The sequence below is a fragment of the Chionomys nivalis genome, chromosome 4 (assembly GCF_950005125.1).
Source record: "Chionomys nivalis chromosome 4, mChiNiv1.1, whole genome shotgun sequence".
Lineage (NCBI taxonomy): Eukaryota > Metazoa > Chordata > Mammalia > Rodentia > Cricetidae > Chionomys > Chionomys nivalis.
The window spans coordinates 43,571,788-43,597,083 of NC_080089.1; the positions used below are offsets into that span (position 1 = coordinate 43,571,788).

Consider the following 25,296-nt stretch of genomic DNA (forward strand, 5'->3'; position numbering starts at 1 on the left):
TTATCAGGATAATCACTTGCCTCACTCGAATGGTGAAGATGGGGGTCTCCTTGATAGTTCAGGGCTAAAGGGAAACGGCACAGACTCACTAGCCTCATTTCTGCTGGGAAGAAGACTGACAAGGGAACAACTGAAGAGGGAGGAGGACGTGAGGAATCTAAGTAGACTGACACTGAGTGACTGCAGTAACTTAGTACTGCCCACATGTGGTGAACTGGAAGCTGGGGAGCACCAGCAGCAGATATGATTCCATGTGGCAATGGATGTAGCCATCTTGAAAAGGTGTATACGCCTGAAAGCTGTTTTTCAGCTACTTTAATAATGACATGAGTGGGACTCACAGTATTGCTTACAATGGAAAGGCAGGTCCTACCAGGGAACGACCTGGCAAGGAAATGGAACAATGGATGGATGCAGGAGAGGAAATAAGACAACCATGTATTTCAAACTTCTAGACTCTACATCCCTTAAGCAGCTCACTGGTATTGTCTGAAGTCAAGAATGGGTTAGATAACCTTGTTCTAGGAGTGCTGAACACAATACCTACAAAGAGATGATCCCAGTGCATGACTGAGTGTACTGGAGAAAAAAATCAAATCTATAGAGAAAACTGAGTGTACTGAAAAATCAAATCTATAGAGAAAACTTAAAACGAAGTATGAAATATAACTATATTTAGGGATTAAAATAAATGGGAAACTTATATGAAGGCAGAAGAGGTGTTTACGGGATTCCCTGGAGAGCTTGCTTTCCTGCTGGCCAGTAAAATCTGTCAAAGAAATCAGCAGCCTTTCCCTTTATGTTAGTGTCTTTTCTTTGTTAAAGAATGTCTCTGTGACACCAGAACGCTGGGGTGAGTTGAGGGTCCTTGTGCGCAGAGGATGTACACTGTATCAGGAAAAAAAGGGGGTCTCCAATGGCTTGTAAATTTGGAAAAACTCTTCAGCCACGTTTGGCTTCTTCTTTATTAATCTGAAATCTTTCCTTTTCGGCTTTCCTCCTTCTTGGTATTACAGGATTTCATATTTGTCCACTAAGAAAGTGGTCTCTGTGGAAAATCTGACAGGGCTGTTTCCATCTACCTGGGTCACTTTGGTAACCTAGGAGAGCAAAAAGTGTGGTAAGGAAAAAGGATGGTGAGTCTACAAAATATCGACTACATTTTTATTACAGATTACATCAAATTCTCTAAGAACAGCACTAAAAGTAGCCTAGTAATACTAAAAACCACTCACTCACACTTGCAGCTTTTGGCATTATCCAATCTGCTCTCGGCTGCAGTAAAACAGAGCAGCTGCCACAAAGTAAAAGCTCAGAATGAGCTGGGTGGTGGTACAGGCCTTTAATCACAGCACTTGGGAGGCAGAGGCAGGTGGATCTCTGTGAGTTCGAGGCCAGCCTGGTCTACAAGAGCTAGTCCTAGAACAGGCTCCAAAGCCACAGAGAAACCCTGTCTTGAAAAACAAAAAACAACAACAACAACAAAAAAGAAAGCAGACCTCTATAAATTGGAGGGACACGTGGTCTACACAGCAAGTTCTAGGTCATCCAAGGCTACATAATCAGACCCTGCTGTAAAAGGTGGAAAAGGAAAGAAAAGAAAGGAAAGGAAAGGAAAGGAAAGGAAAGGAAAGGAAAGGAAAGGAAAGGAAAGGAAAGGAAAGGAAAGGAAAGGAAAGGAAAGGAAAGGAAGAAAGAAAGAAAGAAAGAAAGAAAGAAAGGTGACAAGCAAGTCAGAAATGGAGTCTGCAGAACTCCTCAGCTTTGACCTTTCCCTTGACATGGAACTGTACTACCTATCAGACACTTGTTTCTGCTGTCTGTCAGAACAGATCACCTGTATGTTGCAGTAATTTTTTTTGGAGATGAAGGAAACTTGAACAGGGAAGAAGTCGTTGGGCTGCCCAGGAATGCTGAACTCCAAGCTGCCACTCTTATTTTTGGCATCAATCACTGGCAGGCACCACTCCAAGGTATTTCGCCGACTGTCATGTCGATATTCACCGTCAATCTCACCAATCACCGGCGCACCAACACCCGATCTGTCAGGACAAACATCTGGCCATTGTAGTTATCTAGAACTCAGAGAACTCCAACAAGGAAAGGAAAGCCAACCCCAATTTGATCACAGCTGGGTAGTGGTGCACACGTCTTTAATCCCTGCACTTGGGAGGCAGAGGTAGGTGGATCTCTGTGACTTCAAGGCCAGCTTGGTCACAAAGTTAGTTCCAGGACAGCTAAAGCCAGACCACCCCCCCCACCAAAAAAATCCCCCAAAACTACACATCTCAAATTTTGCCTAAATTTTTTTTAAAGACTGTGCTGCTCACTAACTTCGAGGATCAAATCCTAGCACCATTGCTAAGGATATCACTTGACTTCCTTTGTAGAAAAAGACATTAGAAAGCCGGGCGGTGGTGGCGCACGCCTTTAATCCCAGCACTTGGGAGGCAGAGGCAGGTGGATCTCTGTGAGTTCGAGACCAGCCTGGTCTACAAGAGCTAGTTCCAGGACAGGCTCCAAAACCACAGAGAAACCCTGTCTCGAAAAAAACCAAAAAAAAAAAAAAGAAAAAGACATTAGAACAATAGGCATTTAAGACAGCTCTGAGTGCTAACTAGGCCTTGGAGCTAACAGGGAACTGAGACTGCAAATGTCTAAAACTGTTTCTACTGTAAAAATCACTTTATGGATTGTTAGCCTGCTAAGGAATTTTTTTAAACAATGTATGACTTTAATAAATAACAATAAAAAACAAAACAGGTTGGTAGTAGGGAGAAACTTTACATACCAATAAATAGAGGTGAAAATTGGATCTTTGAGATTTGTTCTCAAAAGAGTTCAGAATGTTTAAAACTTTACTGAAGCCAATGCTATTAAGTTTATCTGATTTATAATCTAGTGAATTTATTTGGTAAGTGAACAGTGAAAGCATGACAACAAAGTCTGGCCAAAATAGAAATAGACTAGAAGAAGAGACACCCAGTTGTTTTGGTCACAGAAGAATCAGGGCTAGTTAGGATGTACTCTGCACTCCCACAAATGGCTGACAGGCAGTGTCACCTACTCCTACACATTCTAAATTTACCCTCTTTTAATTTACCAGTGACACTCAGTGCTTACATTAGGGGCAGGGTATGTAAGAAAAACAAAGACTACTTTAAGGGTTGCAAAAGACTTTAACTCTTTCCCATCAACTCTACAGTGCTTGGTCCTTCTCTGCTCCAATTCCAATTATGACTTCTAATCTGATCAGCTCTAGACACTGGGGTAAAACGTTCTCGAAAGATCTCTTCTCCAGGCCATTGCAAAACCGAACAAAGACACAGGAAACCACCACAGCCACAATTACAGAGCAGAGAGAGGCCTCAAAACTATGGCATCCTAAAATAGTTTAGTAAAATAAATCTCAACAAACAGAGACAACCTGTCAGTAGTGCCCAATCCTACCACTCTCCAAGGTTATAGATGACCCTAGAGAATATACCATTGAAATATACAAGACATATTGGAACCAGAAATTTGAGTTTTATGTGTGTGACAGGAATTGTTTGCAACAGCATCTCATTCTGTACCCCAGGCCGACTTGAAACTCAAACTAGAAAGGATCCTCCTGCTCTGGGCTCCCTGGTGCTGGGATTGGTGTTTAAGCCACCACAACCAGCTAGACATACACGTCTATCTTCCCTGTGCTGACAGTTTTCCATGTGTATACGTGTCAAAAACTTAACTGCACTGCTTATCACGCTCCTGCTGCCCCGCCCCCACCATACACACAGGGTTTCTCTATGTAGCCCTGGCTGTCCTGGAACTCACTCTGTAGACCATGCTGCCATCTAACTCAAGAGATCCGTCTGTCTCTGCCTCCTGAGTGTTGGGATTAAAGGCTTGCACCACCACTGCCTGGTCAAATACAACTATTTTTTTTTTAAAGAAGCAAGTATCAGCCACGTCTAATGCCTTATGCCTGTAATCCTACCTATTCACGAGACTAAGGCAGGAGAATCACAAATTCAAGGCCAGTCTGGGCAATTTAGTGAAGCCCTGTCTCAAAACAGGTAAAAAGGACTGGGAATGTAGCTCAGTGGTAGAGCTCTTGCTATGTTTAAGCCTCTAAATTTAATCGGTATTACCACAACAGGGAAGAAAATAAACATTTCAAAGTGGTTATTCAGTGAAGTACTGCCTCTAAAAATTCCTCCCCGAACACCAGGAACCAGCTCTATAAACCCACGAAGGGAAGAGGATTATTAGGAGAATTTCACTTACGGGAGTGGGATGGTGATGACCACATCATTGAGCTCTAAATTATCTTCCTGCAGTTCATATTCTATGTTCACATCACAACCATTTCCACTTTCAGAGGGCCAGCAATTAACTGAGAAGAAAAACAAGGCCATAATACCTCAGTTTTAGAAAAAGAGAACTGTTTCTTGGCCTTGGAGCCAAGATCAAGAGTATGGAGGAGTGGGAAAATGTTAAGATGGCAAATACAACCCGACTGCCAACTGCAGGTCTGTAGCATTCTAACGTAAAACATACATTGATGGCTCAAAACTGGCTGTAATTCCAGCTCCAGGTGATCTGATGACCTCTTCTGGCCATCACAGGCACCTATTCACAGGTGCATATATTTCACAGAGACACAAGATAAATAAAACCTTTAAAAAATTAAAATGATTAATTAAAATATACCAATTACAGCAGCGATTGCATTTTGAAGACAGTCATTTTGCCAAAAAGAACTTGCTATGTCAATGAAGATAAGCACATACCCATGAAGAGGCACCTACTTGTCAAGGGAATAAAAGATTCCTCTGTTGTCTGTAGTCTCCACTTAAGTACCCCTACATCACTGTTGACTGGAAATGACTTCTCTGGGTTTTTCAAGCCAATGAGAGATTCTGCAGTGAAAAGCTTTTTATCCACATTTGGATGGGTCTGGAATGAGAAGAGAAGGACATCTGAAGTTCAGAATGACAAGTGAACCGGGCCAGCAAGATGGCTCAGCAGGTACTTGCTGCTAAGTCCAATGACCTGAGTTGAGTCCCTGGGAGCCATAGAGAAGGAGAAAACCAACACTCTTGGAAGTTATCCTCTGACCTCTAGACACAACACAAAGACATATATACAAGCATAAATAAATAAGAGGAGCTTGAAAATGTAGCCCAGTTGGCAAAGTACTTGCCTAACATGAATGGGACTCCGGGTTCAAATGCCTGTAATCCTAGCACTCTGCAGTTGGAGGCAGGATTACAAGATTAGAAATTCAAGATCTCACTCTGTTACATAAACCCCTCTAGGCTTATATGGCCCATAAATAGGATTCCTAATAAATTACAATTCTTTTTAATTTTGTGGAAAGATGTGCCTTTTATAAAGGCTTAATATTTTAGACCAAAGCTATAAAAAAATACCCCATTTCCTTTTTTTTTTTTTTTTTTTTGATTTTCGAGACAGGGTTTCTCCGTAGTTTTTTGGTTCCAGTCCTGGAACTAGCTCTTGTGGACCAGGCTGGCCTCGAACTCACAGAGATCTGCCTGCCTCTGCCTCCCGAGTGCTGGGATTAAAGGCGTGCGCCACCACCGCCCAGCTAAAATACCCCATTTCTAACAAACAAATAAAACTGAAAGAAGGCTAAGGCTATATAGTTGAGTATAAAGTCAGCTCAAGCAAGAGTCTGTATTCCATTTCTAAGTCCTGCAAAACCAAATAAACCCAGAAAAAAAGACTGTGCTAGGTAGATAATGTCTAAATACTCAATATAAAAGCCTTTACACACCTGGAGCTGCACCCCTTTTTTATCTTCATTTTCTACATGGAGACGAATCCGGCCAAATTTTTCATCTGAGATTCTAAGCATGATCATGCCATGCAACTCCATATTCTGTAATCCCCCATCTCTCCCACAGGTTAATGTGATCTTTTCTTCAATCTTCATATGCACACTATAAAGCAAAAGGTTTGTCAGAGAAATAGAAACCAGACTGGAGATGTGATTAAGTTGGTAGTGTTTGTCTAGCATACAAGAAGCACTGGGTTTGATCCCCAGCTCCATATAAAACCAGGTGTGATGGTACTGCTTTGGTACACTTGGAAGGTAGGATTAGGAGGAGAATGTTCAGGCCACCCTTGGCTCATAATGAGTTCAAGGCCAATATGAACTACAAGAGACTGGGGTCTTAAAAAGAAAGAGAAGGGGTTACAAAGACGGCTTAATTGTTAAAAATACACACAGAAGACCCAAGTTTGGTTCCCAGCACCCCAAATAAGGCAGCTTACAATCACCTGTAACTCCAGCTCCAGGAGATCCAATGCCCTCTTCTGGAGTCCTTATGTATCTGCACTCATGTGCACCCTCCCCAAATACAAATTTATACGTAATTTTAAAAGATGCTGGGCGATGGTGGCACACGCCTTTAATCCTAGCACTCGGGAGGCAGAGGCAGGCAGATCTCTGTCAGTTTGAGACCAGCCTGGTCTACAGAGCTAGTTCCGGGACGGGCTCCAAAAAAATGCCTTTGATCCCAGCACTTGTGAGGCAGAGTCAGGTAGATTCTCTGTGAGTTAGAGGCCAGCCTGGTCTATAGAGTGAGTTCCAAAACAGCGAAGACTTACAGAGAAACCCTGTCTCGAAAAAACAAACAAACAAATAAATAATTTATAGAAATTCATTACTTTGCAAGCAAATTTTTAAAAAGTAAAGCTAGGTGTGGTAGTATACCGTTTTAATATCAGCACGTGGGAGATATAGGTGGATCTCTGTGAGTTTGAGGCCAGCCTGGTCTACATAGCAGGTTCCTGGCTGGCCCTGTCTCAAAAACGAACAACAAAAACCATCTTTTTTAAAAAAAGAAATTTGAACATTGGTATTCTGTAAAGATGGATGATGCTTTCCCTAGAACATATAGGCTGTTAAGTAAAAATCCTAGTGCCAGGCATCGAATACAAAGCCTCAAAACCATCAGAGCATATTCCTCCCATTGCTCGTTTCTTCAACTAGAATAGACAACTCACTCCAGACGCAGGACATGGGGAAATTGGTGAACTGAGCTGAAAACTTCCTCCCTGGTAGCTAGCTTTCAGTGCTGGAAGGTATTATGCAAACCACTGGAGAGAAAAGATAAATGGCCTTACTCACTACTAAACCCTGAGCACTGTAATACTGTTCTGCCAAGCAAGCTATGCCCAATGGTGCAACAGTGGCATGTAGGTTATGGGAATACCACTTGCTTCCTGAATTGATCCGAGGCCTTCCCTTCACAAGAAGAAATTCAAGTCTGATACTGTAAACCTGGTCAAAGTCCATGGTTTGGTAGGTCACAGGCCCTAGTGGAAAACCTACTACTGCTGTTTTGCTAAATGGATACTACTTCCTAAATATTAATGTTTATCTACAGATTGATGATGTTCCTAATCTTGGCCACAGAAGCCTCTTTCTTCGGTTAGCAACAATGCAGAGATTTCTAACTCTTCAAAGTGTTGAAAATAATTCTTGAGTGCTCAGTCCTAAATAGGAACTCTTTATTTTAATACCTTCCTCCCCAGGATTAGGGAACATCACAGAAGAGCCAAAAGATGGAAAGAGTACCACGAAGTGCTGTCCTCTGGACATGACGTGACTGCCACACTTATGAGCTCACTATAGCCACGGTTATGTGGACAAGATCAAGCCAACAGGATTAGTAAACATTTTAGCAAGCAGCAGTAATTGGATCCAGCAATTTACAAAAGGAAAAAATAAATAAAAAGGACAGGTCATGAATGTGGAAGGAGGACCTAATAAAGAATGTCCAAGGGAAAGAAGTGAGGAGAACCTAGTGGTGGGCATGATCAAGATTCTGTATATACATGTATCAAACTGTCAAAGAATAAATAAAAGATTTTTTATTTATTTATTATGTATACAATATTTTGCCTGTGTGTATGCCTGCAGGCCAGAAGAGGGCACCAGACCCCATTACAGAAGGTTGTGAGCCACCATGTGGTTGCTGGGAATTGAACTCAGGACCTTTGGAAGAGCAGGCAATGCTCTTAACCTCTGAGCCATCTCTCTAGCCCAATAAAAGATATTCTAAAACATAATAAAACTTAAAAGATATCTTTTTTTTTTAAAACAAACAAACAAAAAAATCTTCACCAAGATTTACCTATTGTTAATATAGTCCATTTGGTTCATCATCTGTATACTAATACTCTTTTTTGGGGAATTTTTTTTGGTTTTTTTTGAGACAGGGTTTCTCTGTAGTTTTGGAGCCTATCCTGGAACTATCTCTTATAGATCAGGCTGGCCTCGAACTCACAAAGACCTTCCTGCCTCTGCCTCCCGAATGCTGGGATTAAAGATGTGAGATGTGTGCCACCACCGCCCAGCCACTCATACTCTCTTTAAATATCTTATACACACACACATCCCCCATAAACTATTAAGAAGCCAGTTATAGCCGGGCGGTGGTAGCGCACGCCTTTAATCCCAGCACTCGGGAGGCAGAGGCAGACGGATCTCTGTGAGTTCGAGACCAGCCTGGTCTACAAGAGCTAGTTCAGGACAGGCTCCAAAACCACAGAGAAACCCTGTCTCAAAAAACCAAAAAAAAAAAAAAAAAAAAAAGAGAAGCCAGTTATGAACATTGTGGTAGTTTTAATGTTAACTGGACCCCATATCCTCATAAGGAGTGGCACTATTAGGAGATGTGTCTTTGTTGGAGTGCATATGGCCTTGCTGGAGGAAATGTTACTGTAGGGGCGGGCTTTGAGGTTTCCTATGCTCAGGATACCACCCAGTGTCTCAGTTCATTTCCTGTTGCCTGCAAGATGTAGGATTCTCAGCTATTACTACAGCACTATGTCTGCCTGCCCACTGCCATACTCCCTGCCATGATGATAATGGACTGAACCTCTGAAATTGTAAGTAAGTCACCCCAATTAAATGTTTTACTTTATAAGAGTTGTTGAAGTCACAGTGTCTCTTCACAGCAACAAAAACCCTAAGACAAATGCTATAGTCCTTTCACCTTTAAACATTATATTCTTACTTTACAAGAATAAGGACATTCTTGTACTAGGTATAATCTAATATCAAAGTGCTTGCCTAGCATGCACAAGGATATTCTCTTACATAACTGTATTAATGCTATCATTAACTCCATATATTTATACTGAATTAATACTTCCATTCAACCTACCAACAATATGTCAATTATCTTATCATCACACAATACAGTACAGGATCCTATCCAGAGTAAAGCACTACATTTAGATGTCATTTAGCTATGACTTCATGTAAGTAAATTGTTATGTCTTCTTCTTTTATACCCTAGGAATTGAACCCAGGGCCTTGCAAATGAACCAGGGCAAGAATTACTGAACCCAGGGCAAGAACTATTGAACAATATCCCTAGTCCTTAAATACGTAACTCATTATCTGTAATTTAGCAGGGGAAATGCAACTGGAAACTCTATCTAGTTGTGGTGGCTTGAATGAAATAGACAGACAGACAGACAGACAGACAGACAGACAGAAAAATGCTTAAATTCTCTTTACTATGTGATGGTAGATAGATAGATAGATAGATAGATAGATAGATAGATAGATAGATAGATAGAGAGATAGATAGATAGATAGATAGATAGACAGACATCTAGATGGATGGATGGATGCTCAAATTTTCTTTACTATGTGAAGTGTGAAACCTTAAAAGTGGTTAAAAACATATTCTGCTCTTTCAAACCTAAGATCTGCTCCTAGCATCCGCTCATAGCAACTTTTATTTAACTGCAGTTCAAGGAGAATCCATTGCCCTCTTCTGGTTTCAGTGGGCACCTGCACCCACAAATGCACAGGCCATACTCACATAACTTAAGCATTCTTTTTGTTTTGTTTCTTTTTGAGACAGGGTTTCTCTGTATAGCCCTGGCTATCCTGGAACTTGATCTGTAGACCACGTTGGCCTTGAACTCACAGAGATCTGCCTGCCTCTGCCTCTTGAGTGCTGGGATTAAAGTCATATGCTACCACCTTTCAGCCACATTATTTTAAAAACAAAAACATACAAAAACAAGGGACTGGAGAGATGGCTCAATGGTTAAGATCACTGACTGCTCTTCCAGAGGACCCAGATTCAATTCCCAAGACCAACATGGCAGCTCACAACTGTCTGTAACTTCACTTCCAGGGAATCTGACACCTTCACACCAATGCACATAAAATAAGTTAAAATATATAAATAAAAATAAATTAAAAAAAAATAAAGGTACGAAGCCTCAGCCTTTCCCTAAACAACCAGAATAGCACCAGTATATCAGTAAGTGAAGAGATCAGTCTAGAGGTAACTGTTAATTTCTAACAGAAGAGAACACAAAAGAGCAAACAGTCCCTTTTATGCATGCACACCTGATAGAGGTATCCTCCCAGACTCATCTTTCAGTTGATCTCAAAACTATCAGTTAACAGTAAGTCTGGGATTGAGGACAAGAAATTTGTGTCATGGTCAAATGAACCTGATTAACCTATCACTTAAAATTGCCACCAACCTCAAGTCCAAATGGATCAAAGACCTCAACATAAAGCCAGCAACACTGAACCTTATCGAAGAGAAAGTAGGAAGTACACTTGAACGCATTGGCACAGGGAACCACTTCCTAAATAGAACCCCAGCAGCACAGACACTGAGAGAAACAATTAATAAATGGGACCTCCTGAAACTGAAAAGCTTCTGTAAAGCAAAGAACACGGTCAATAAGACAAAACAACAGCCTACAGAATGGGAAAAGATCTTCACTAACCTCACATCAGACAGAGGTCTGATCTCTAAAATATACAAAGAACTCAAGAAATTGGACACCAAAAGATCACATAATCCAATAAAAAAATGGAGTACAGACCTAAACAGAGAACTCTCAACAGAAGAATCTAAAATGGCTGAAAGACACTTAAGGAAATGTTTAACATCCTTAGTCATCAGAAAAATGCAAATCAAAACAACTCTGAGATTCCATCTTACACCTCTAAGAACGGCCAAGATCAAAAACACTGATGACAACTTATGCTGGAGAGGTTGTGGGGAAAAGGGAACACTTCTGCATTGCTGGTGGGAATGCAAGCTGGTACAACTCCTTTGGATGTCAGTGTGGCGATTTCTCTGGAAATAAGGAAACAACTTCCCTCAAGACCCAGTAATACCACTTTTGGTTATATATCCAAAGGATGCTCAATCGTGCCACAAGGACATGTGCTCAACTATGTTCATAGCAGCTTTGTTTGTCATAGTCAGAACCTGGAAACAACCTAAATGCCCCTTGACCGAAGAATGGATAAGGAAAATGTGGTACATTTACACAATGGAGTACTACACAGCAGAAAAAAATGACATCTTGAATTTTGCAGGAAAATGGATGGAGCTAGAAAACATTATTTTGAATGAGGTAACCCAGACACAGAAAGACAATTATCACATGTACTCACTCATAGGTGGTTTTTAAACATAAAGAAAAGAAAGCCTACAAACCACAATCCCAGAGAACTTAGACAACAATGCAGACACTAAGAGAGACTTACGTAGATCTAATATACATGGGAAGTAGAGAGTATAAAAAGACAAGATCTCCTGAGTAAATTGGGAGCATTGGGACCTTGGGGGAGGACTGAAGCGGGGAGGGGAGTGGCAGGGAGGGGAGCAGAGAAAAATAAAGAGCTCAATACATATTAGTTTTAAAAAAAGTCACCAACCATTGTTTCAGCACTGAGATAAGAGACAAATCCAATTATACTGCATTCAAATACTTAAAAGACAGCACAGTCACATTAATTTCCTTTAAAGACTTAAAGACGTACTCTCCTTTACAGTTTTAATTAGAAAAAAATAGGAAAAAAAATATAGGGTTAATGTAGCTCTAGCTCTGTAATTCAAGTTCTTTTTCTTTTTGACCTAGGATCTCATGTAGCTGAGGCTGGCCTTGAACTCCAGGTCTTCCAACCTCCACCTCCCCAACAGTGGGATTAGAGGCATGTACCGTAATGCCATGCTCGAGACAAGTTACAGAGTAGGCATAAAGTTACCTTTCCTAAATTATCCAATCCAACTTCTAAACTTCATAGGAAACAAATAGCTGAGAGTTTTCATGTCTAAAGTGGGGGGAAAATATACCTTAAGTTAATACCTGGAACATATACTCTATCTAAATAAAATTTTAAATTGAGGGGCGGAGAGATGGTTCAAGGGTTAAGAGCACTGGCTGCTCTTCCAGAGGACCTGGGTTCAATTCCCAGCCCCACATGGCTGCTCACAACTATCTATAACTCTATTTCCTTTGGGTCTGACACCTTCACACCAATGCACATAAAATAAAGTTAACCTTTAATCCCAGCACTCGGGAGGCAGAGGCAGGCGGATCTCTGTGAGTTCAAGGCCAGCCTGGTCTACAAGAGCTAGTTCCAGGACAGGAACCAAAAACTACGGAGAAACCCTGTCTCGAAAAATCCAAAAAAAAAAAAAAAAAAAAAAAAAAGGTTAAAATAAATTATTTTTTAAAAAAAAGTTCTAAATTTTTTTAAAAATCAATAAAAGTTAAAAGGCACAAAAATATGCAACTAGAACATATGTAGCCCAGTGGCAAAACAAATACACACGCGCGCGCGCGCGCGCACACACACACACACACACACACACACACACACACACACGCCTGCCTCTGACTCCTGAGTGCTGGGATTAAAGGCATGCACCACCACCGCCTGGCTAAAAAGACAATTTTTAAAAATTATATTGTTTATTCTTGAAGAAGTCATTATTACCTTTCCATATTAATGGGCAGAGCATGCACTTTGGTTGCTTCCGAGGTGCGTTTCCCCATATTAGAAGACACAATAGTTTCACCTTCAGACTTCAGTTTGTCCACAAAGTTATCTACTTCCTTTCCTTTGGCTCCAAGTTTCAAAGCCTTGCTAGGACCTGAAGGTCTAAGAGGAAGAATACAAAACAAGTAAATAGATGATAAAAATACAAAAAGCCCCAAACATTAGTTAATAGCCTTCTACCAACAAGATTCCTCTGAAGGAATATGAAGATCACAAGGAGAAAGCCTTCTTCCTAGTGTTGGTGGACAACTAGACCACCGATGGTATAATATGAACCTGCCCAAATGGACAACCAGTATTAATATGTAAGCATTAAGTACCTAAATACCAAAGATATAATTTTATAATCTTAAGTGATCTGGTGAAAACTTAACATCTTCCAATCAGATAAATGTGACTATGCATAAGTCTTTGCGTGTAATTTCAGAACTCTCTTTTTTTTTTTTTTTTTTTGAGACAGGGTTTCTCTGTGGTTTTGGAGCCTGTCCTGGAACTAGCTCTTGTAGACCAGGCTGGTCTCGAACTCACAGAGATCCGCCTGCCTCTGCCTCCCGAGTGCTGGGATTAAAGGCGTGCGCCACCACCGCCCGGCTCAGAACTCTCTTTTAAACAAAAGGAAAAATAACACAGATGTCTGCTTTATAACTATTGTTTATATATCTAAATTTAGTATCAAAGCTTACTTCATTAAGTCTCTTATTATTTACAGTCAGCTTAGGAACCAAGTATCAGTCCCATGAAACACACACACACACACAGCCTTCCTCTGTATCCTAGGGTTGTTGGTAATACACTAGACTATACCTGGCTGGTGCAGGTGCCACTTTTGGTTTATCAGTTTCAATGATAGTTTCTGTGATCATGGCTGCTGTGCTGCCTCCAGACACCGCAGAACTACCAAATCCACCAAATCCTGGTGCTTTCTTGCCCTGTCTCTCTGCATCTCTTCGGGCCTGTTGTAATTCCTTTGCTTTACGCCGCATCTCAGCCTTAGCTTCACGTTCCTGAGTCTATGGAAAGAGACATAATTGTATGTAGTTTTCAGTACATCTATATTAGCAAGTAAAACCAGGAAGATCAGATTAGTGAAGGCTAAGAAAAAGACACTCAAACTGGCAGTCTCAGAAGGCCTCACTTACCTCTCTGACTGCTCTGAACACTTTCTCCTCATGAGAATCCATTTCTGTGAAGGTTCTGATCTGTGCCAAGTTAACATTCTCCCGGTATCCCAGAGCAACAATTTCATCAAAAGCAAAAATCAAATCAAAACAGTGCTCAGATATTTCATTTTCTTCTAAGGCGCGACAATATTCAGGAATCTAATCATGGACAGTAACAGAAAACAAAGATTACAAATTTCATAGCAGTTATGTTTCTAAGTTTTAAAATTTCAAAAACAATCTTAGCACTTGGGAAGTGGAAGAAGGAGGATCCTGAGTTCAAGGTTATCTTCAGCAATGTAGCAAGTTAAGGCCGCCTAGACTACATGAAAACTGTCTCAAAAATCAATCCATTAATACAATAAAATAAAAAACAAAACAAAACAAACAAACAAACAAAAAACCCAACTAACAAAATAAAACAATGAGATTGAAGAGATGGCTCAACAGTTAAGAGCTGGCCTCGAACTCATAGAGATCTACCTGCCTCTGCCTCTTGAATGTTGCCAACACTGCCTGGGTGTATCAGTAGTCTTTTTTGGGGGGGAGGGGGGTTCTCAGAAGCTTTGGAGCCAGTCCTGGAACTCGCTCTGTAGACCAGACTGGCCTTGGAACTCACAGAGATCCGCCTGCCTCTGCCCAAGACTGGCGCCACCACACCTGGCTGTATCAGTACTCTTTTTTTTAAATTTTTTATTTATTATGTATACAGTATTCTGTCTGTGTGTATGCCCGAAGGCCAGAAGAGGGCACCAGACCTCATTACAGATGGTTTGGAGCCACCAGGTGGTTACTGGGAATTGAACTCAGGACCTTTGGAAGAGCAGGCAATGCTCTTAACCACTGAGCCATCTCTCCAGCCCCTGTATCAGTACTCTTAATCTAAAAATATTTCCAAATTTGAGCATAGTGGAGCATGCCTTTAATCCCTGCACACAGGAGGCAGGCAGATCTCTATGAGCTCTAACCTGGTCTACTACTGAGAGTTTCAGGCCAGCCAGAGCTACACAGTGGATCCTATATACCTACAAACAGACATACACACTCACACAAACAGACACATGGGTGGAGGTTCAAGCAAGTTTCAGAAACATGGATGGACATATTAACTCAGTTAAGAACTGGAATATGAGGGGCTGGAGAGATGGCCCAGCAGTTAAAAGCACTGGCTGCTCTTCCAGAGGACCATAGTTCAATTCCCAGCACCCACATGGCAACTCCACTGTCTGTGGCTCCATTTCCAGGGGATCTGATACCCTCACACCAATGCACATAAAATAAATTAAAAGAATGATTTTGCATTTTCTATTAGATAGCCTAGGAAGGTACCCAACAAGTGGCTGCTGAATGAATAAAGAGCAATATGGGAATGGGGTGTAGCTCAATGACAAGAGTGCTTGCCTAGAATGCATAAGGCTTTAGCACTGCAAAATAAATAAAGCTTTTGCTTGTTTGCTTTTCAAGACAGGATTTCTTTATAGCATTGGAGCCTGTCCTGGAAACTTGCTCTATAGACCAAGCTGGCCTCGAACTCACAGAGATCTGCCTGTCTGTGCCTCCAGAGTGCTGGGATTAAAGGCATGTGCCACCACTGTACAGCCAATTTTTTTTTTTTTAAGGAATTGCATTGGTAAGTTGTTGAGAGGTGGTTAGGGGTACAGAGTTCACAAAATGTTAACATCAGCTATTTTAAAGTCAAAACTCCTTTCAACAAAAAAAGTAAAACACCGCCGGGCGGTGGTGGCGCACGCCTTTAATCCCAGCACTCGGGAGGCAGAGGCAGATGGATCTCTGTGAGTTCGAGACCAGCCTGGTCTACAAAAGCTAGTTCCAGGACAGGCTCCAAAACCACAGAGAAACCCTGTCTCAAAAAAAAAAAAAAAAAAAAAAAAAGTAAAACACCACAAAGTAGAATCCAGTATTACAGGCCTCTTACCACTCTTGAGAAGAGCCTTAAAGTCTCCAAATCTTCTAAAATATTGCTGTTTTTGGTAGTGATCAATACCATGTACAGTTTCTCCATAGGTTGGTAGACATATCTTACACTCTCTGTTTCAACAAAAGTGTGTTGTTTTCCAGTGTTCATGAGTTTTGGAAAAGCTGCTAATAAACCTTCAATCCGAGTGCGGGTCATCTCCACAAACTGTCGAGAAACAATAGCCTTTCCAGCTTTCGTGCAGACTGCTGCTGCCAACAGCACCTGCCAAGAACACACACAGAAATAAGCATTCTTCACGTATTTTCACATTTCTTTTCTCAGCTTTTGTCAGGGGAGCTTTCATACAATAGCACACTCGGTGACATGACTACTGTCAGTTGTCTCAAACTGTTCTCTGTTGTTTATTTATTACAGCATGAGATTTATAAGGCAAAGTTAAGGTAGAAGAAAATGAAGCAATTGTTCCATAATATACCTAAAATTTAAAGACAAAATAGTTAAAAAATAACTTTTGGAACTGGAGAGATGGCTCAGGTTAAGAGCACTGGCTGCTCTTCCAGAGGTCCTGAGTTCAATTCCCAGCAACCACAAGGTGGCTCATGACCATATGTAATGAGGTCTGGTGCCCTCTTCTGGCTTGCAGGCATATATGCAGGCAGAACACTATACATAATAAACAAATAAATATAAATAAAAAAAAGCAAAAAAGACCCAACAACCTTCTGATATCATCCATTTAACAAAACAAATGCAAAAGGAAATCAAATGCCAATGAGGAGAGTAGAAAAGATACACTGTGTTCTAATGGCCTCTTTGGTATAGGAATCCAGGAGTTCATACAAGCAACAACAAAAGATTGACACATCTGGAAAGACTCACTGTTAGAATATAATCTCTTAAACAACAAACCCTGGTTTAATGCCCATTACAGATGAACAATGTGAAAAACAAACATCAGTCAGTTTAAATAAATATTCTTACAGTGGCAATGCTCACGGCTTTCAGAATTGGGCCTTCTAGCATAATAGGCAAGCATGTTATTATCCACAGCATTTTGTCTATTTTAAAGTTTTGTTTTATTTTATTACAGGGTCTTTCTAAATTTCCTGGCTACCTCCAAACCCGCTGGGATTATGGATGTGCATCCATCCATTCAGTTTCAATGTATTAATAATTGCTATGTACTCAGTATATAAACCACAGTATTCAGAGAGGATACATGACCCCAGCATCTGGGAGGTAGAGGCAGGAGAATTAGAAGCTCTACATATTGAGTTCCAGGTCAGTGTAGGCTACAAGAGACCACCAGAGAGAGAGAGAGAGAGAGGGGGGGGGGGGGGGAGAAGAGGAGGAGGAGGAGGAGGAGGAGGAGGAGGAGGAGGAGGAGGAGGAGGAGGAGGAGGAGGAGAAGACAGGGAGGAAGAGATGTGAGAAAAGCCAGCTAGTTAAGGCATCTGGTATCATGCTTGTTTTTAAGCTGCAGAATAAAATAATTCATATTGACACAGGTGTGACTGTGCACACTTTTAGTTCCAGCACTTAGGAGACAGAGGCAAGTAGATAGATCTCTCTGAGATCAAGACCAATCTAGCCTATATATCAGGACAGCCAGGGATACATAGAGATCCTGTTTCAAACAAAACAAAATAACCCCCTCTAAATCCAAAAGACAATCTGTTGTGATATTTTGATCTCATTCTGACAATAAAGTTTGCTTAGAGTTAGAGGGCGGAGCTAGCCACTAGCTGACCAAGATTAACCATAGAGATTTTGGAGGACTGAGGACAGATAGGAGACAGGAAATAGCAATGAAGGAACAGGATAGGTCATTGGTGACTTCTTTGCCGCTTCTCTGATCATTCAGGTTCTTACCCTGAATATCTGACTCCCAATTTTTATTGATAAATAATAATTAGATAAACATATCAACAATTCATATTGCAAAGTATTTCATCTATATCCAGCACAAATAAGATCCCCCCAGCAAACAGATCTGTATTTTTACTGGTTTACTCTAAGTGAACACTGAATTTTTCTCATGTGAAATCTCAAGAGCTGATACTATCATCTGTTCCATTTCCCAAATAAGAACCAATGTTTAGAAAAAGCTAGATTTAAGGGATTAACACATTAATTCTCCTGTATCTCTGATTCTATCAACTCTATACTGAATTTACCTTATCATGGCTTGGTGGTATCCTGGGCCATGTACATGCTAAATAAGTGTTTTACCACTACATCTCTAGCCTTTTGTTTTGTTGTTCTGCTTTGCTCTGTTTGAAAGAAGATCTCCTTGTATAGCTGAGACTATGGACTGTAACTTTCCATCCTCCTGCCTCTGTTCCCCGAATGCTGAGATAACCTGTACATGCCACAATGTCAAAGTTACATGATTTACTGAATACCTATTATCACATTAGATATCTCAGAGGTTAAGAGCGGTAACTATTCTTCCAGAGGACCCATGTTCAATTCCCAGCTCTCTGTAACTCCATTTCTAAGGTATCTGATAACTCTTCTGGCCTTCACAGGGACCAGCCATGCACATGGTGCAGACACACAAGTAGCCAAAACACCCATATACATAAAATAATATAAAGGAAGGCCCTGTCCCAAAACAAACAACAAAAATCAGTAGGGAGCACACCTTTAGTCCTAGCAGCAGGGAGGCAGAGGTAGGTGGATCTCTGTGAGTTTGAGGCTATCCTGGTCTACAGATCAAGTTCCAGGGCTACAAAGAGAAATCCTGTCTCAAAAACAAATAACTAGTAGGGTAAAAATAATATCTCAAGCAAGAAAACCTTGAGATTATTTGAGTCATTTCATTAACCAGATATAAGCAAATAAGATTCCTGAAGAAGGATCAAAGTCCCCTATACTAAATGTAGATAAACCTCAAAACATCTAGGACACAAATCACGGGGTCCATGTAGGCAACATGGTCTCCAATCACTAATACAGCTAGAAAGGTCATTTCTGAACAAGATAAATTTATCCTCTGCAAGATTAACACATCTTCTTAAATTCCTCAACATAGTAACACTTCTCTTCACATACATATTTACTGAAGTTTAGCAACTACTGAAATAGAGCATCTATTAAAAGGTATATTCTCCTACCACAATTTTCATTAGGGTCTCACTATGGCTGGCCTGAAACTCACTATGTAGATCAGAGGAACGCATAGAGATCTGCCTGCTGGCACTAAAGGTATGCTACCATGCCTTTCAGCAGTTGGGGCACTTACTGCTCTTGCAGAGAACCTGGGTTCTATTCCTAGCACTCACACAGCAATGCACAACCATCTCTAACTCCAGTTTCAGGGGACCAGATATCCTTTTCTGCTATCCTCCAGACACCAGGTATGAATGTGAATGTGAGACAAACAAAACAAAACACTTGGTGGTGGTGGTGCACGCTTTTAATCCCAGCTGGGAGGTAGGGACAAGTGGATTTCTAAGTTCAGGCCAGCCTGGTCTACAAAGCAAGTTCCACAGCTACTGGGAGGCCCTGGCTCAACCCCCCGCAAAAAAAAAAAAAAAGTTAATTAAAAAAAAAAATAATTATGATTCTCAAAAGCTTTTTGAAGCACTCGGGAGGCAGAGGCAGGCAGATAGATCTCTGTGAGTTCGAGACCAGCCTGGTCTACAGAGCTAGTTCCAGGACAGGCTCCAAAACCACAGAGAAACCCTGTCTCGAAAAACCAAAAAAAAAAAAAAAAAAAGCTTTTTGAGTTGAGTGGTGGTGGCGCAGCCCTTTAATCCCAACACTCAGGAGGTAGAGGCAGGGGGATCTCTGATTTTGAGGACAGCCAAGGCCACCAAAGAAACTGCCTCAACAAAATAAAACAAAAACAAAAGCCAAGAGTTCAAGACCAGCCTCATCTACTTTAGAGTTTGAGGTCAGCCTGAACTATATGAGAACTTGGAACTTGTCTCAATTAAAAGAAAGAGCAAGATCCTCTGATCTCACATTTACACACCCATCCCAAAAAGAAAATAACTGTTTGGCAAACCCAAACCATTTATTTTAAGGGTTTCATTGTGTAGCACTAGCTGGCCTAGAATTCACCATTTAGGTCTGCCTCTGCAAAGTTAGAATTAAAGGTGTGCACCACCATACATGGCTCAAATAACTTAGATGTTTACATGGTTTCACTATAGGTTTAATATATGGATCAGGGTGCTAGAGAGGTGGCTCAGTGATTAAAAGTGCTAACTGCTCTCCCAGAGGACCTGAGTTTAGTTCCCGAGTACCTGCATCAGGAAGCTCAAAACCACCTTAAGTTCCAGGGGATCCAATGCCCTGGATTCTAGCCTCTAAAGATGGCACTTGTACACATATGGTATACATATACACACATTTAATGTATTTTAAATACATGTTTATGAATGGATCAGAAATGGCATTAGCTGTGCGGTGGTGACATGACTTTAATCCCAGCACTTGGAAGGCAGAGACAGGTGGATCTTCACGAGTTTGAGGCCAGTCTGATCTACCGAGTTCCAGGACAACCTCCAAAACTACAGAGAAACTCTGCCTCAAACACACACACACACACACACAAAGAAAAAGAAATGTCTTGAATTAGGAAATTTGAAGAATTAGGCTTCTGTTCTACCTTCCACTAACTGTGCAATCCAAGACCGGTCACTTGATTGCTTACAGAAATAACCCTAAAATATTAATTTATATGAAATCAAAGTGTCATTGTGGTTTTAATTGGTTTTTGTTTTTTTGCTACCAGGAATTGAATCAATGACCTATCACAGCCATACACTCTATCCAAACACTCACTCTACCTAGTACTGAGCTATACTCCCATTCTTACCTGTTTTTGTCTTTTTTTTTTATTGTGTGAATGTATGTATGAGTTATGTAGATATCAGTCGACAACTTTCCTGAATTGAAATGGTTCTTTTATTCTACCATGTGGGATTTGGTGATGAAACTCAGGTTTTCTACAAGTTTTTTTTTTTTTTTTTTTTAAAAAAAAAAAAGCTGGGGGCTGAAGAGATGGTTTGGCAATTAGAAACACTTAATGCTCTTGTACAGGACAGGGGTTCATACCATAACACACACATGGCAGCTTACAACAATTTGCAACTACAGTTCAAAAGATCCAATACTCTCTTCTGGCTTCTGCAAGCACCAGGCACACATGTGGTACATTTTATATAAGCATGCAGGCTAAACATTCACACACAAATAAAATAAATCTTTAAAAAAAAAAAAAGCCTGGGGAGTGGGAAAATGCTAAAGAGAGTTTGCTTTAGTCTACTAAACAAACAAATGTAAAAAACAAAAATAAGTCGGGCAGTGGTGGCACATGCCTTTAATCCCAGCACTCGGGAGGCAGAGGTAGGTGGATCTCTTTCAGTTCGAGACCAGCCTGGTCTTACAAGAGCTAGTTCCAGGACAGGTTCTAATGCTACAGGGAAACCCTGTCTCAAAAAACAAAAACAAAAAACAAACAAACAAAAAATATGGGGTAGGAGGCAGGCTGGGAAGACGACTCAGTATGTAAAAGTGCTTCAAAGCTCTGTAACCATGAGAACCTGAATTTGAATCTCATCACCTACATAAAAAGCCAGCTATGGCTGTAAGTGCCTGTAACCCCAGCATTGCAGGTCAGAGACAGAGAGATCCTGAGAGCTGACTGGCCCACCAATATAGCTGAAAAGGCAAACTTCTGGTTCAATAAGGCAGAGAGCAACAGAGGATGCTCAGCATCCTGCATCTCACAAACACACAATCTCTAAGTTTAACTAAGTGTCCTATAAGTCTATAGACTATAAATTTAAGCTTTTGGAAACTTTACAGTAAGGCTCAATAAGTAAAGGTACTTATAAGTACTTACTATCTTCTTAATAATTAAGAACTCTAATTCTTAATTATATTAATTTATATATTTAATTATAATTAAACAATGGTCTATTCTAAAAATGGGTGCTATCACAGAACTTACTATCAAATTTATTCAAATGTAAGTTTAAACAAATTATTATAATGATATTTGGCAAATACTAAGAAAACTAAGAAAAAAGGACAAATCAGAAGATGCATTTCAGCTAATGTAACCAAGTATGTCAGGAAACTGAAAGAAGAAGACGGTGAGTTTCAGGCCAGGCTGAACTCCATCTGATTAAAGAAAAAAAAAAATAACAAAGTATTTCCTTTTGTAATTCATGTTATGAGCCACTTTTGCACTTTGCATATCTACAGTGACTGCAATCTACAACAGTTTGCATTGATACTCAGTAACTAAAGTCAATGAATATTTATTTTTCAAAAACAATGTTTATGTACGTGTTAACTTAATCTGAAATATGTTTTAATGATGCATGATTAGGTGTGTGATAAAATAATTACAATGAAATGCTAAGAGAAACTAGACATGACTGGTCCGTGTAAGATTCCTTCAAAATTTCTAGATATTTGAAAGTCTTATAAAAAATGGTAAGGAAAGACTACTTCTAGAAATTTTGGTGCAACTTTGAGATCAAAATTTCACCCCACTTGGGCAAACTCTATGATACAAGGATCTTTTTATAATTAAGTAGGGCCCAGAAACATTAACAGAATACCAAGTCTTTGACTTGACAGAGCAGATTGTACTGATATAAACTACTCTCCACAACACACAAGTCTGGATATCTGGATCATGCTAAGTCTCTAATTCAGAAAGACAGGACACAGCTATATTATGTATATACATCAAAAGGACAAGCAAAAAAAATACATATATACACATATAAACACACACACATATATGTATGTAAGCACACACATATCACTTAACACCTAGAGCTCTACTGTTCCTCAATTATCTTTTTTGTTTGTCTGTCTGCTTTTTGTTTTTTGAGACACATTCTCAGTATGTAGCCTTGGCTGTCCTGGAACTCTCTGTTGACCACGCTGGGATCGAATTCAGAGATCCACCTGCCTCTGTCTCCGAGTGCTGGTATTAAAGGTGTGAGCCACTATCGCCTGGCCTGTTCCCTCAATTATCAGTGAATTTAAAATCTTAAAGTTCTAAGAACATTTTAATAAACAAGATTTAATAAAGATCTGTATTTGGTTTCCTAAGGCTCTAGTTTCAATACTGAAACAACATACTCTAACATACACTATGAATACTCCCCAAAACATAAAAGAAATCACTATCCACGCCAGTAGTGGTGGTGCACACCTTAATTCCAGTGCTGGAAAGGCAGAGAGGTCAGTCTGGTTAGCATAGTGAGTTTCAGAACAGCCAGAGGACATAGTGAGAAACACTCTCTCTAAAGAACGGAGGCTGGAGAGGTGGCTCAGCAGTTAAGAGCACTTGTTCTTGAAGAGGACTTGGGTTAGATCCCCTGCACCCACAGGGAGATTGGCAAGTGTCCATACTCCAGTTCCAAGGAATCCAACACCCCCTTCAGGTGGTGCACAAGACATACATACAAGTGAGCAAATAACTTCATACACATAAAATAAAAACATCTTAAAAACAGAAGAAAAACCATACGAACAAACAAAAACAAAGAAAGTAGCCTTGTGGAATTGGGACTTGGGGTGGGTATATGAGATTTTGGAAATATATGTCTAAAACCAAAATTGGGGAGGCAAACCAACTTAATGTAATTCGTACACCCGAGGCTGGAAAACGAACTTCCGACGGTTTAAAGACCAAACATGAATCTCTCCTCTAACCAAGTTCTTATTGAAAGAGTTGTCAGCAGAACTCAGCACGTATGACAAGCACCGAAATAGTCTGTCGGACCTTAGGTACGCTTTCAAGTAACTCAAGATAAAAATTACTAGCTCCTTGGAAGCCATAGAATCTCTTCTAGTTCCCGAATATCCAGATTGAGCTGATACAGCGGGGTCTGGCGGAGTCAATTCTGCTTCCCCCACCCTCACCCACAGTCATTCTCCGATCTCGGTAATAGATGAGGACAGAAAGACCTACGGAGGTCCCCAAGTACAGCCCACCCCTTCTCCTCCACCCGAGAACCCCGATTACAACATGCCACACACATGTCACTCCACCCGAACACTAGTAGGTTCCCTGAAGACAGAAACCCCGTGTCTGTCACCCCATTTCTCAATGTTCTATACACTGTCCACTCGGCCTCGCCGCCAAAGTCACCCGTACGCGCTACCCCGGGACAGACGCTCCGGGGACACCTGGGTCCTACACACGAGCGTCCGAACTTACACCTTCCCGTGCTACCTCCACTTCCCCCTTTCGAGTAAAACAAAACACAAAAAGCTGAAACGGACGAGGTGGTGACGGGGACGAGGAGTTGCCGACAGGCCCAGCCTCGCCGAGCCGGAGCTCGCAGAGAACCGGCGGGAAGGACGGGAGGGCGGAAGGCCCAGGCGACAGCCACCCGCCCGGCTGGGTCGCGGTGGCGGGCGGGCGGGCGGACGCGGCGGTGTGGCCGGCGGAGGCCCGGTGGGCGCGGCAGCTCGCTCCAGTTTCCCCCGGAGGCCGCGCCAAGCCCGGGTCGCCAGCGGGGCTGCGGGCGCGGCTCCTGCCATCCGGGCCCGGCCGGCGGGGACAGGGCGAGAGGAGCCGGCCTCGGCGCTTACCATGGTGAGGCCGCAGGTGGGGCGCACCACGCTCTGGCTCCGCTGCGGCTCGGGCTGCAGCCCAGAGAAGCGGAACTCGGGCCGCTCCGGACCTGCTGCCCCTGACAGGAGCCTCCGCTTCGCCTCTGGCCAAGATGGCGGACCCAAGCCACGTCTCCAACCGGAAACGGCGTGGGTCAAAGGGCGAGGGGCGGGGCCGACTGGCAACTCCTGGGTACCAGGGTGCCTAGTCCTCCGTTAGCCCAGGGCTTGCAGGGGGTTTGTTTAGAGTGTGGAGTATCAATCTTGTGTCCTTTAACTGTGTTCACCTGCGTTTCCTTGATCTCTCTTCTTACAGTCCATAAAACGATCCAATGGAATATGTAAAATAATCCGTGTGCCTGAGGAAGTAGTATCCAGAATACATAAAGAGTGATTAGGGCTCTATTATAATGGGCCCCTCACCTGTAATCCCAGGACTCAGGAGTCTGAGGAGGAAGATCAAAAGTTAGAGTTCAACCTAGCGCCAGTATCAAGTTAAAGATCAATCTGGTGCACATTGAAGTCACCCCCCCCCCAAAAAAAAAATCAAAGCCATCTAGGTACAGCAAGAGAACTCAATCGTTAGTCCTAACAACCTGAGGTTTATCTTGGGACCTACGCGCAGATGTGTGATGGTGTGCCTGCATTTGCATCCTCTCTCACGCACATCGTGCACGCACATATAAACAATAATAGTAAATTTTGGTTTTTGGTTTAGTTTTTGTTTTTTGAGGACAGAG

At 41.5% G+C, this 25,296-nt stretch overlaps 1 protein-coding gene across 1 annotated transcript; it reads right to left on the reverse strand.

Moving 5' to 3' along the window:
* Positions 1–642: 642 nt before the first annotated feature.
* On the reverse strand, positions 643–24,682 carry Arcn1 (archain 1). Its single transcript, XM_057768596.1, has 10 exons — positions 24,536–24,682; positions 15,953–16,216; positions 13,996–14,175; positions 13,661–13,866; positions 12,794–12,958; positions 5,783–5,948; positions 4,794–4,941; positions 4,270–4,378; positions 1,838–2,042; positions 643–1,100 (listed from the first exon to the last, which is right to left on the reverse strand). The coding sequence occupies exons 1-10, from the start codon at positions 24,536–24,538 to the stop codon at positions 1,011–1,013; spliced, it is 1,536 nt and encodes a 511-aa protein (XP_057624579.1). The 5' UTR covers positions 24,539–24,682; the 3' UTR covers positions 643–1,010.
* Between the last annotated feature and the right edge of the window lie 614 nt (positions 24,683–25,296).